Below are 12,213 nucleotides of genomic sequence, written 5' to 3' on the forward strand. Positions count from 1 at the left end.
CTGTAATAGAATAGCCAAAATCTAGCCATAAAGCGTTTTGATCGAATTTCCTATTAAACGAGAGCTTGGGAATTTTTATGGTGTGTCTCGAGACTGTGCTGAACAGCTAAAACATTACCCTGAAATCATATATCTAGCTAAATATTTCAAGTCAATGCCACAGTATCAAAAATGTATTCATAGACGAAAAAATTGATCACGTTTTCTATTTTCAATTGACCGTGGGCTACTATATTTTTACAAAAGGGTTCTTGCATTACATGACAGTGAGAGCAATATGACCCCTGGCCTAAAAACGAAGCTTTTTTACAAATTGAAGTGGTCTATTATTGATTTCTTCTGTAGAAAAAACACATTACCTCTTCAAGCTGAACTTGTAAAAGTTTTGCAAGATAAATTATAAAAAAATGTTTTCGTGAGTGAAGAAAGATGAAATTTCCTCCAATATCGATTTGGGAGGAGGGGGCAGAAGGCAGGGCAGGCGTGAACAGGAAAACACATTGTCGGCAAAAAACCGCTAAACCTTTATTAGTTTTCATAAATTTGTATAAATTCTGAAGTTTTAAGAGCCCCTTAAACTACAACAGCTGAGCATTACACCCTGCATTGCATGACGAAATACGTATCAAGCCCTTTGGTCAACGCTCTGATACTTCTGGATATACACGAGTTAACAAGATTCCAGAGCAAATTTGTTCATCTCTCAAGCTCTTGTTCATCTCATTACAAATACATGACGATTCGTATCCTTTAGAAATGAAAGCAACTGCCATTTTTGAGCCTTAATGTTTGTGATTTTTCATTAGTTAATTTGGCTAAAAGTTTGATTGTCTGTACAGAAGGGTGCTCAGATGACCCTCCGTCTTTCAACTATACGGACTCATGGACATGTACATGATGCTAAATATTATCTTTGATTTTTAGATGATATGTAAAAGACCCAATGAGGAGTATAAACATACAAACAATACAATCATAGCATCCCGGAATACTAATCAACGCCCAGAAGTCGAACAACTATCGCTCTAATTTGCGGGCCTGATTAGCAAGTTCATTTGCTACCTCGTGCCTGTGCTAAGAACCTTTTATGCCACTTACATCGCATTGCAGCATTTTAGCAAATCACACTGAAGAAAAATACAAGATGCACCTTCTATTTAAACAAATGACAGATTTTTAATTCAAACGAGGAGGCCCTCTATTAAAAAAATTTCATTTGTCAAAAACAATTTGAAGATTTCAATTTAAGATTATTTCAAGAAAAATAAACGGTTACATATAAACTCATTTTAAGTTTGGCAAATTAGTGACGCTAATGGAAACGATAGGAAATTTATTTATGTTTTAAGGGAGAGGGAAGGATGAAAATAGTCCACATCGGAGGAGGCCGAGGTAGAAGAGGTCTGGGGAGAGGAGGCCGGGGAGAAGAGGTCTGGGGAGAGGAGGCCGGGGAGAAGAGGTCTGGGGAGAGGAGGCCGGGGAGAAGAGGTCTGGGGAGAGGAGGCCGGGGAGAAGAGGTCTGGGAAGTAAATGACTGGGAAAAAGAAGTCTGGGGAATAGAGTTGTGGAGAAAAAAAGTCGACATAACTTGAAAGATTGAAACAAATTGATTTTTGAAAGGAATAAAATTGACCTGTTTAGAAATTTTGAAGAAAATAGAAGATTTGGCTAGCTTAGTTTGCAACCAGTGATATCAGAAAGAGAAAAAGGTTTTACTTGCGACTATCGTTATCTGAAACAATGACGATAACCGAGAATATATGAAATTGAGGTAAACGAAGGTAAGTGATAAGAAGTTGTGTTAGTAGGATGGGGGGAGGTGTAAAAAACATTTTTGAGCATTTCGAAAGAGTTTGACAAAAATTTTGAGTAATATTGCTCCAAAATATAAAACATACTTCGATCAAAAACGCCCGGGGAGAACATTTGAAATGGTGAAGGTAGAGACGGTTGTTGAAAAACTGGTTTTAGCTACAGACTTCTTGGCCCATTTGCCAGATAAGAAAGAGGACTTTGCTACATTTTTAGGAGTTGGAAGATTTAAAACCAGCCATGGAAAAATTGTTAGCAAGTGCTAAAACTGTATAAACAATTAAACAAAAAAATAAAATGACGAGTGAATTCAGTTATTCTAGCTCTGTCTGGATTATACAAAATGTGCGAGTCAATTGTTTGTTGATTCCATGAGTGATCTGCGATACGCTGCTGAATTATACAGCCATACGAAGTTCGTTAGACCCATAGCAAGATAACTGCTTTTGACGAAGAGTATATCCCTACACTGCCTAGTGATAGACCAATAAGAGCAACAGCAACACACTGGATTTTTCTCACGTATCCTACTTTATGCTTAAAGAGCTTCAAGTAGAATAATGGTGGGAACACGAGACTGACGAAGCTTCCTCTAATGCTGCCAACAAAACTGACAAGGAGGCCAAACTCAGGCACTAACACAGCTACAAGGAGGCAAGTAACCAAGACGACGGACCGTGATAGGAACATCCAGCTCCAGCTAGCGGAACTTTTGAAAATTGGAAAGTGTGGCAAGAACTTCGAATCAATCAAATCAAAAACTACAAAACTCTGCATTGGTAAAGTGAAGTATGCAAAAAACGCGATAGCAGCATTGGAGGGAACGGATATTTTGCGATCTGAAAGGTTGCCAGTAATTGACTGTTTAGTACAAGATCCATATGTCAACACCGCTGACACACCAAAGAAAACTTTGACAATAACATTAATGGCAAATGTTACATAAAACGTCGGGCGATAAGTCTTGGGTTTTCTCATGCTTCCTTCGACGGGGGGGAAAGATAAATGCTGCGCGAAGGAGTTGATGATAATCCCTGCAGCCAACCCAATTTTTTCGATGTGAAAATCAAAGTGAAGGTTGGCAAAAGACCACGAAGGGTAATGCAAAAGACACTGGACCAAAATGGCTGCAAGTGCTACGAGATACAGTGATAGTCCAATGAAACTGATCCATGCCAGAGAAGAAACTCGCTTTATGAATAAAAACGGTAATACTGCAAAGGCCCAAGAGACTGTGATGATTCCTTTGTCTATTCGAAGCACGTCACCGAGTACTTGGACGCTAAGGTTTGTTAGCAATATCAAAACGATCACATTTCTCAAAAGGCCTATAAACACGATCAACTCTGATATTGTTCGCCCATACATGGGCCAAGCCCCATTGCAAACATCAACATAGGTCCTTCTGACACGCTTTGGACGACCGTGCTTCCGAGAATTTTGATACAAACAATCTCGTAGTAGGCCAGCTGAAACACTTGCTGCGGTGCCGATAATGACAACAAGTGGAATGGCCCATATGCCTGCATTCATGAATGCAAAAGGGAAACCAAGGACACTTGTGCCTAAAATCATACTTTGGACGTTGATGCCAGCAAGCCAGGCTGATGAGCGACGATCAAGGGAAGGCAAGTCCTGCATGGAAATACTCTCAAAAGCTGAATACGAGCAATGGCTCAAGTGTTGAACAATTTCATAGCTCCAGGATGCAAAGGATACAGCCGTTTTTCCGGAATCATTTGAATACTGACAACCAAAATCAAAAACACCACTGTCTTCTTTTTCCTCGGCAGCTCTTTCATTTCCAAAGCTACGGTCAGTCAATAAAGGCGATGCATTTGCTTCCATTTCGCGCTCAAGTCTTTCGCTGGGTTTTCCAAGTGTGGAGCTCTGGGGTCTATTTTCAGTCATGTCGGAATCCATTTGTCCAAATTACGAACAATAAACTTTTATTTCAGACTGGAAATTAATTCTTTAATGCTGCTACGACAGTAACGATTTCCTATTGCGTGGTTTCAGCAAGAAGTTGTTGAGGCATTGATGTGCCCAGTTCAACTATCACGATGCAGCCCAGTATTGCGTCAAGGATAAAAGCTTTCTGGAAATGACCGCTGCAATTATTCTTTTCATACGCAGCACTGTGACTAATTGGTGAATTTCACTTCATGTCTTGCTTACCAATCTCTTGCTACCTGTGGGCGAAATTCGATGCCAGGCAGAGCAAGTGCATTGGGGTATTCAAAGATGCATTGTTTTTTTACATTGTATTTCTTCATGGGCATGCAAACGGTAGCCCGTGATAATTGGGGAGACGATTTGAGATTCCATTATCTAGGGCTATAATTCTGTTCATTTTCCGAATATCATGTGTACATGCAACGCGCGACGCTAGCAAGTAGTCCTAAATGGATCAGTTAGAAGTAATTTCTTGCAACCATCTCTTTGAAGTCCTCTCTCGTCGGAAAATTTTTACGCCGTTATTCGGAATAACTGCCCCAAATTATTGAGCCTCCGGGGGCTAATTAAGGAATTTTGAGTATATAATTAATTATCAATCTTTCAATCGAAGCAATACAGTTGATTGTGTTCTCAAAAAGGCTGATGAAATCAATGACTTGATTAATAATTTGGAAATAGTTATCTACACATGTGTTCATCAAAAGTGACTGAATGATCTACCTTTGAACTGTTCTATGCCTAAACGATTTCAGTCAAGACTCTACGGGTTTGTTATACATACACCTGACATAACACTCGTCCTAAGTCAGAAATTATCTTTTTGTTCAATATGAAGAATTCAATTTTGGCTTATGTAATACAATGTAAAGTGAAAAACTGACCTTCTGGGCTCGTGTTTCTGTTGATGCATTCTTGGGAGCACAGCTAAAAAAGAATTTAAAAATGAAATAAAGTAACAGAGTGTTTTGAAACAGCTCGAAAGATACTAGCCTTATACATTCTGTGGAAGTGGGACTTTTTATCCTAGCGTAACTTTAACTGAGCCAACAAAATAATTGGGTCAGATGGGGTGGGATCCTCTTTTACTTTCATTGCTGCCGTTCCTCCTACTGTATCTACTAAACCGTTGTTTCATGTTTCATTCAAAAGGAGGCAAAAATCAGTATTCTAGGTAGGATCGAAGAAATAAATTTTGCCCAGCAGACAGACAATGTTACTGTTACCAAACTTTGCAGGATGTTAGTGCTACCTGGTCCCCCCCCCCCCCCCTCCACTGCTTTACAACTGCATTTTGCATTCATTATCGCTCATGTTGATTGGTCTACATAGCCACGTTTTCTAGCGTAGAAAAAAACATACGTAGTGTATGTTAAGAAAAGCTACATGTATTTGCCTTTGCTACAATGACATAACAAAAATTCTTTAAAAAAGACAAGCTAAACAAGAGCTGGGTAAATAGTAAAAGGATGATAAATAGTAATATATAAAATACCTAAGAAGTACATCGCAAGAAGACTGAAATTTTTCAACCGGTTCGCTTCTAGTTGACCGCAAGTATCGCGCTGTAAAAGAAATATTAACAACTGGTTTTTTAAATCACAAGCTATTTACAAAAATATTTCTGTATGATTTCTAAGAAAAGCAGGATCTCAATAGGGACAAAAAATTAAAATCATGTAAGTGAAGTTTACAGTCCCGTATCAGGGCGGATCATCTGTTGTGCTTGCAGCTTCAAGCCTATACAGGGACAAAGTTTCTGGATGAAGAAGAGGACAGTGGGTCCGTCAGAATGACAACTGCTTTAAAGGTAAATGAATTAAACAAATTTTGAAAAATTTATAAGAATTTCATCAAGGCTTAGGTTATACAAGCAAAGAAACTGATGCCGAGAAAAATTTAATCAAAAACGTTTGTTTTAGCTGAATCAAATACGCGTTTATCAAACTGAATGATATTCATTTCATTTCATTTCATTTCATTTCATTTCATTTCATTTCATTTCATTTCATTTCATTTCATTTCATTTCATTTCATCTCATTTCATTTCATTTCATTTCATTTCATTTCATTTCATTTCATTTCATTTCATTTCATTTCATTTCATTTCATTTCATTTCTTTTCATTTCATTTCATTTCATTTCATTTCATTTATTTCAGTTCATTTCAGTTCATTTCATTTCATTTCAGTTCATTTCAAATGTTTAAGGAGGGTAGCCCTTCAGCAATGATGATTTTCAAGGGGCCCCCAACTCAAAATACTTACTGAAACTCTTATAAAAAACAAATTACCCTAATTACAATCCAATATATACAATTATAAAATTAATAATCTTCAGTAAGGATTTATATTGCTAAAAGTGAAACAATAACCACGTTAAATGTTACACGAACGGAGGGGAACTGCATCGTCTGTGATAATAACAGAGTCGAAAACAAAGAGAATCGACTCACCGTATGGATTTTGTGGATATGCTTGCATAAAGAGCATTTCTGATTTTTTAACGAATTTTGATATCAAGCACTGTTGACTGAGTTGCTAAAATAATTTGAATGTATAATTAGAGAAGTTTGGAATCTTCATTAATCACAAATTATTAGAAAAAATCATTTGGAATTATAACACGAATTTGCAGAAAATGGAGCAGAAACTTCCGTCTGCAAAGATCCGTTGACTGCCAACAAATTTAAATATGATTGTCATATTTCAGAAGCTTGGATGTGAAACCAATATGTGTCAATGCAACCATCACCTGCAATAAGTAACAACTACCATCCTCAAAATCTTCAAGCTAATGCTACAATCTACCAACCAAGCTAATGCTTTCTTAAACATTGAACAATTTAAACTTTCTATCACAGTTGCTTGATGATCGCATTAAGCGTGAAACTCAGAGTAGCAACTAAGAACTGTCCTGTTCTATGCACAAAAAGCGTAAACAGCTCTGCCTTTACGGTATCAAGCACTTTATGAGAAACCGGAAAACAGTAAGTTTAACTCATTTCTGTCACTCAAGTGCATACTATAAAACGTAATTTGAACAGAAAGAGTTTATGGTGCTAACGAGAAAGGATTGGTCAAACAAATATACAATATGAAACATCTTTACATAATACGATCCTCATTTAGGTACGAAATTTTAGTAAGCAAACAGAAAGTTTACCAGAAATATTTTCATGAATTTAATATTGAAAATCACAACTGAATTTATACTGATGATTAATAATCACAAATAAAGGAGGCCCAGTCAACGTGAGCAGCGTGAGCAGAATTGAAGGCATGAGATTAGAATAAACAGGTTTTGATTGAGATTTAAAACAGATAGGAAGAGTATGAGCGAGGAGAAGAAATTAGGAAAGAAGGAGAGCCGTGAGTGCTAAAGGAGAAAGAAAAGTAAGCGTCGTAGCAAGCAAAAGTAAAATACTAAGAAGAAGAAGCAGAGGAAGAAAAAGAAGGAGAGGAAAAAGAAGATGAAGAAGAAGATGAGGAAGGCGGAGAGGAGAAAGAAGAGGGAGAGGAAGGTGAAGAGGTAGAGGCAGAGGAGTAAAAAAAGAAGAAGGGATCCTGAGAAGGAAGAATAAATACAAAGCAATGGAAGAAAGAGGAGGAAGAAGTTGTGAAAGAATATAAACTAGATAGATTAGCGGATGATGATATTAAGGAGGAAAATAGAAAAAGAAGGAAAAAACAAAGGCCCTGAGAAAAGGAAGATACCTCTGAAGAACATGGCAAAGCTGAGCATGAAAATGGAAGTGAAATCAAATTTATAGAATAAACTAAAAACACTGTACCTGCGGAAAATGAATAACCGAAAGCAGTATAATTTCCATTGATATAATCGTGAGTCGATCGAAGCAGGGTCGAAAGACGATTTCAGCAGTCTAAATGGAAACAAAGAAGCATGCCTTGTAAAATGCTGTTGTTTGAAGACATTTGCTGGAAAAAACAATGCAACCATGCTTGCCTTTTAATGAAATAATTCTCATTAGATATACAAGGCCGAGATACCATAAAACTAACCTAATGCAAAAGAAAGGAATTGTACAATAAAATACTTATTCCCTAAAATAAATTTTTAAAAAAACCTTTTAAAGTGCACGTAAACTGCATTTCGCAAACTGGGGACAACATAAATCTAAAATGACAACGTCACAAAAATAAATTTTTAACATTTGGATTACATTAAGAAGCATTTTATTGCGTTTTTTAGTTATGAATAAAATATAAAAATCCTTAAAAATTTATTTTCTATGACGTCACACTCTAGACTCTATAGAGGGATTCGTCGGCTTTATAGCAGATATCAGAAGAGATCACTTCAAGTTAATGTCAAACAAACTGGACATGACCTGCTTACCAAAAGTCAAACGAAAAATCCTTTTGGGTCTAAAATGTTTAGCAACCGCAAAATGTATGCGCGTCGCTTCTTAATATATACGAAGTTTCAGGAATGAAAATAATATGAACGTTAAGCCTGTGACGTCAGTATACCTTTTCAAGTAGGCCGGGGAGCCGATCGTTAATGCTGTCAACAATACTCTTCGCCGCAACCCTGCATCTGTCAATGTCCTAAATCAAAGTATCGTAAAAGGTGTTAAGACACGAAGAATCAAGGATCAATCAAATAATTAAAGTTGAGTTTAACTAATAGTCCTGGATACGGATTTAAAGCCAACAGTGATAGTAGGATGTATAGTGTAAACAGCCCCCCTTCCCCCTTCCTCGCTATTCATTCAAAATCATAAATATCATCCGTTGGAGATTTCCATGACATTTACAAGTTGGAGAACGAGCTTGAAAAGGAATTGGAAAACCCCTAGGACATGGATACCCTATTCCAACGGACTTTTTGAAAGCTACCTCAATCTCCAAGCTTTAAAGAACTCCAAACATTCACAGCTAAGTGATTTATTCAAGCTATATTTGTGGGTCTTATCTGCTTTGGAATATAATTTGAAACCTTGAAGAAACTGAAGCCATTTGCACCTTCAGGAAATTAAAGTCAGACCAGTTAATAACTCCAGGATCGAAAATCGTCAGAATTCAGAGAAACAATTGGCTGTATGATATAGTAGCTACGATGGTGGTGAAATCTGGCCCAATCCATGGGTTCTTGGGGCAATTTAGACCAGGCACATTATCTACCATTAAACAGGGCCCATAAATTTTAACTAAAAACCTTCGGAGGCCTATAGAGATCAATCAAAAACCAATGAAGGCTGAGCAAGACCCATCAAGGTCTAAAAAGGCTCAAGGAGCTAATTAGGGGAGCTGTAGAGATATTTCTCTGCATTCTTTCAATTGGAGACATTCCCTTATAAACTAACAGCATGTAAACTGCAAAAAAATGAATACAACATCTCTTTCGATAAATAATTATTCTTCAAAAATCGAAACTTCACAAAAATGGACTCAAATTTTATAAAATTTCCCCTTGTTTAGCTTAAATTCGGTTTTTTCATTGCAGCTTCGAGTTTCTGACCAACACATATAATATTGCAGTGATCCATTAATCATTACATCATTGAATGCAATTGTAGTTTATTAATCACTTTGAACTTACTTTCCAAAATCCTGGTGGATTTTCAAAATATTTCACGAGCTTTGCCACATGTTCCAAGGAGTATTTCAGAGAGACGCAAGCACCAAAACCAAGTTTGCTTGCATCGGCAGATAAATGCTTCTCCCATAAATTTTCTAAAATCTTTGCATCATAAAATCGAATTGTTTCAGATATCAAAGGAAAGACCTACGATAGAGAATATGTTTGAATCAAAAGGGGAAACAAAAGTTTTTAAAGGAAGATATTGGCAAGGTTCAACGTTCGTAGTGATATTTCATAGAAACATGCTTAAGAAAAAAATGATGAACCTAAGGCAGGTTGACAGAAGTGATAACAACAGGATATTAAACTCATTTAAACAAGATTGACGCTACCAAAAGGAAACACGCAAGGAATTCTCAGATTTAGAATCTTTATTGACTATTTAATAGCCAGAAAAGGATATGCTGTGGATATTTAAGAAAATACGAATGGGCAGGCTACAAATACATATTTGTCTTTGTATTTCAGAGTGAGGAAGTGGAAACAATAAACATCCTACTTGAGAGGAAAAACTTGCCAGGGAGGGGCAGGGGAGAGCAGGGGAGAGCAGGGGAGAGCAGGGGAGAGCAGGGGAGAGCAGGGGAGAGCAGGGGAGAGCAGAGGAGAGCAGAGGAGAGCAGGGGATAGCAGGGGAGAGCAGGGGAGAGCAAAGGGGAGAGCAGGGGAGAGCAAAGGGGAGAGCAGGGGAGAGCAGGGGAGAGCAGGGGAGAGCAGGGGAGAGCAGGGGAGAGCAGAGGAGAGCAGGGGAGAGCAGGAAAGAGCAGGAAAGAGCAGGGGAGAGCAGGGGAGAGCAGGGGAGAGCAGGGAAGAGCAGGGGAGAGCAGGGGAGAGCAGAGGAGAGCAGAGGAGAGCAGGGGAGAGCAGGGAAGAGCAGAGGAGAGCAGGGGAGAGCAGGAAAGAGCAGGAAAGAGCAGGGGAGAGCAGGGGAGAGCAGGGGAGAGCAGGGAAGAGCAAAGGAGACCAGGGGAGAACAGAGAAGAACAGGGGAGAATAAAAAGCAAAAAAACAAACTGTTAAAGAGGAATTTGAATTGAAAATGGAAAAAGAATGAGGCGGAGTTTAAGATGGAGATGATAAGGAGGTAGAAACAGAACATGAAGAAGATGTATCGTGTAAAAAACTTTTGTGAACATTTTGTATTATTTCTAGTTCTTTAATGTACTTCGAAAGTGTTCACCTGATGAGCCATGCGTCTTAATTCCCATCTTGTATCCGCCATGCATTCGAGAGTTTGAGCGAATATCTGTAAAATATAAATAGAAATTGAATTGAAAATATATCATCAGCAGCAAGAAAGCTTCGTTTTTGAATGCACATGGTCGAGGAACCTCGTGGGTACACGTTGGATGGATTTGCAGCAATTCTTTGCGTGCATTAAAAATAAGGCAAAAGTAAAGCAATCGACAGATGGTAAATTTGCTTAAGCCAGCTGACAATCAATTGCTGGACAATCAATTGCTGGACAATCAATTGCTGGACAATCAATTGCTGGCCAATCAATTGCTGGCCAATCAATTGCTGGCCAATCAATTGCTGGCCAATCAATTGCTGGCCAATCAATTGCTGGCCAATCAATTGCGCCTGGCGTTTGGCCAATCAATAAGGGTGGTATCAAGCTTAATGATTGACCAACTGTTGATTGGCAGATAGCCACTTAAATTTCTGTCTTTTGCCTTCAAATAATGATGGAACGTCATCCCGGATCCGTGGATCGTATGTTTTGTCCTAAATAGGCCGGAATATTTGTCACTGTTTTCCTTATTCATTTGTTCCTTTTAAATAATCATCGTTGCAAGCTCTTGCACAATCATGCAACATGCATTCAACATAAATGATGTTGAAACCAACGACCTGGTTGACAAAATCATACGTATGTTGTTACCTGAGTGAGTATTCTTCCGAATGGAACCGGGTCCGGACCAATAACTGGAGGTTTGGACAACGATGCACATTCTTCGCTAAGAATAAAAAGTAAAATTTGAAATCCAATCTCATTATTAAAAATTAAAAGTGCCGGTGCCATATAATGGTATAAGATTATTGGTAATATCCAATCAGACTTTGAATAAATAATCGCGTAGAAAAATAATCGGTGAACGTCGAGAAAATTAGGCGTTGCTCTCTTTTTCAAGGAAACAACTTTGTTTTACGGTCATACTTACTTCTACATGTCGATGATTTGGAAAAATACATGACCTTGGCTTTTAATAGTGTAGTAAGAGGAAAATGCGCGTATATCCAAGTTAACGTTAATTTAAAGTTTTAGAAATATACCTGCAGAAAATGTAATTAGAATTTTGATAAGAAAGCAATGATTGGATATCAATGAGGAAACAAAGTTGCTTGTTGCATGTTGCATCGCTATGACAAACTATGTAATTTAGAAAGGCCCGCGAAAATAAGATGTGGGGTGAATTTTTGTGGCTCTCAGGGGGTTCGTAGCGGGCTACAAAAAAGTAGCATGGACTTTTATCTCAAACCGACCGGTTTCTTTGCTTTAGATGACCCACAGGAAGGCATAACTTCAAGCAAACTCGGCTCTCACAAACAACAATTGCTTGTTGACCATATGTAATAAATCAGCTGTATCATCACGAGCTCTTCCACAACAAATGCCTTGTGGATTTTCTTGTACTCCTGTCAACATTATTTACAACAGTTACGCAACAGTAGAGCTTAAATATCAAAAAAATTTACCTAAAATCTTCCAACTTTTTTATGGATGCAGTAGTAACCGAACTATAGAGACAAACGTCTGAAAAGAAAAGCTTTCATTATAATGTTTGGACAAAAAGGGGAAAAAGGAGACACAAACTTGAAAATCAAGGCCTAAATTAG

General features: G+C 37.9%; 2 protein-coding genes across 3 annotated transcripts in view; both read right to left on the reverse strand.

The window, feature by feature from the left end:
* The window catches only part of LOC135690531 (uncharacterized), a 36,101-nt gene that overhangs the window by 9,102 nt on the left and 14,786 nt on the right, over nucleotides 1-12,213 (reverse strand). For both annotated transcript variants that reach the window (XM_065208118.2, XM_065208117.2), the window contains exons 17-25: nucleotides 12,073-12,130; nucleotides 11,258-11,333; nucleotides 10,553-10,618; nucleotides 9,334-9,519; nucleotides 8,262-8,339; nucleotides 7,562-7,651; nucleotides 6,224-6,308; nucleotides 5,264-5,333; nucleotides 4,653-4,695 (exon numbers count right to left, since the gene is read on the reverse strand). In XM_065208118.2, coding sequence (XP_065064190.2) covers nucleotides 4,653-4,695; nucleotides 5,264-5,333; nucleotides 6,224-6,308; nucleotides 7,562-7,651; nucleotides 8,262-8,339; nucleotides 9,334-9,519; nucleotides 10,553-10,618; nucleotides 11,258-11,333; nucleotides 12,073-12,130 — 752 coding nt within the window. The remainder of the gene's footprint in view (nucleotides 1-4,652; nucleotides 4,696-5,263; nucleotides 5,334-6,223; nucleotides 6,309-7,561; nucleotides 7,652-8,261; nucleotides 8,340-9,333; nucleotides 9,520-10,552; nucleotides 10,619-11,257; nucleotides 11,334-12,072; nucleotides 12,131-12,213) is intronic.
* LOC135690538 (vesicular inhibitory amino acid transporter-like) lies at nucleotides 7-4,641 on the reverse strand. The gene has a single exon (XM_065208125.2). It carries the CDS (start codon nucleotides 3,733-3,735, stop codon nucleotides 2,233-2,235), a length of 1,503 nt encoding a protein of 500 aa, XP_065064197.2. The 5' UTR covers nucleotides 3,736-4,641; the 3' UTR covers nucleotides 7-2,232.

The sequence above is a fragment of the Rhopilema esculentum genome, chromosome 4, assembly GCF_057945365.1.
Source record: "Rhopilema esculentum isolate cy_ngs chromosome 4, ASM5794536v1, whole genome shotgun sequence".
Classification (NCBI taxonomy): domain Eukaryota; kingdom Metazoa; phylum Cnidaria; class Scyphozoa; order Rhizostomeae; family Rhizostomatidae; genus Rhopilema; species Rhopilema esculentum.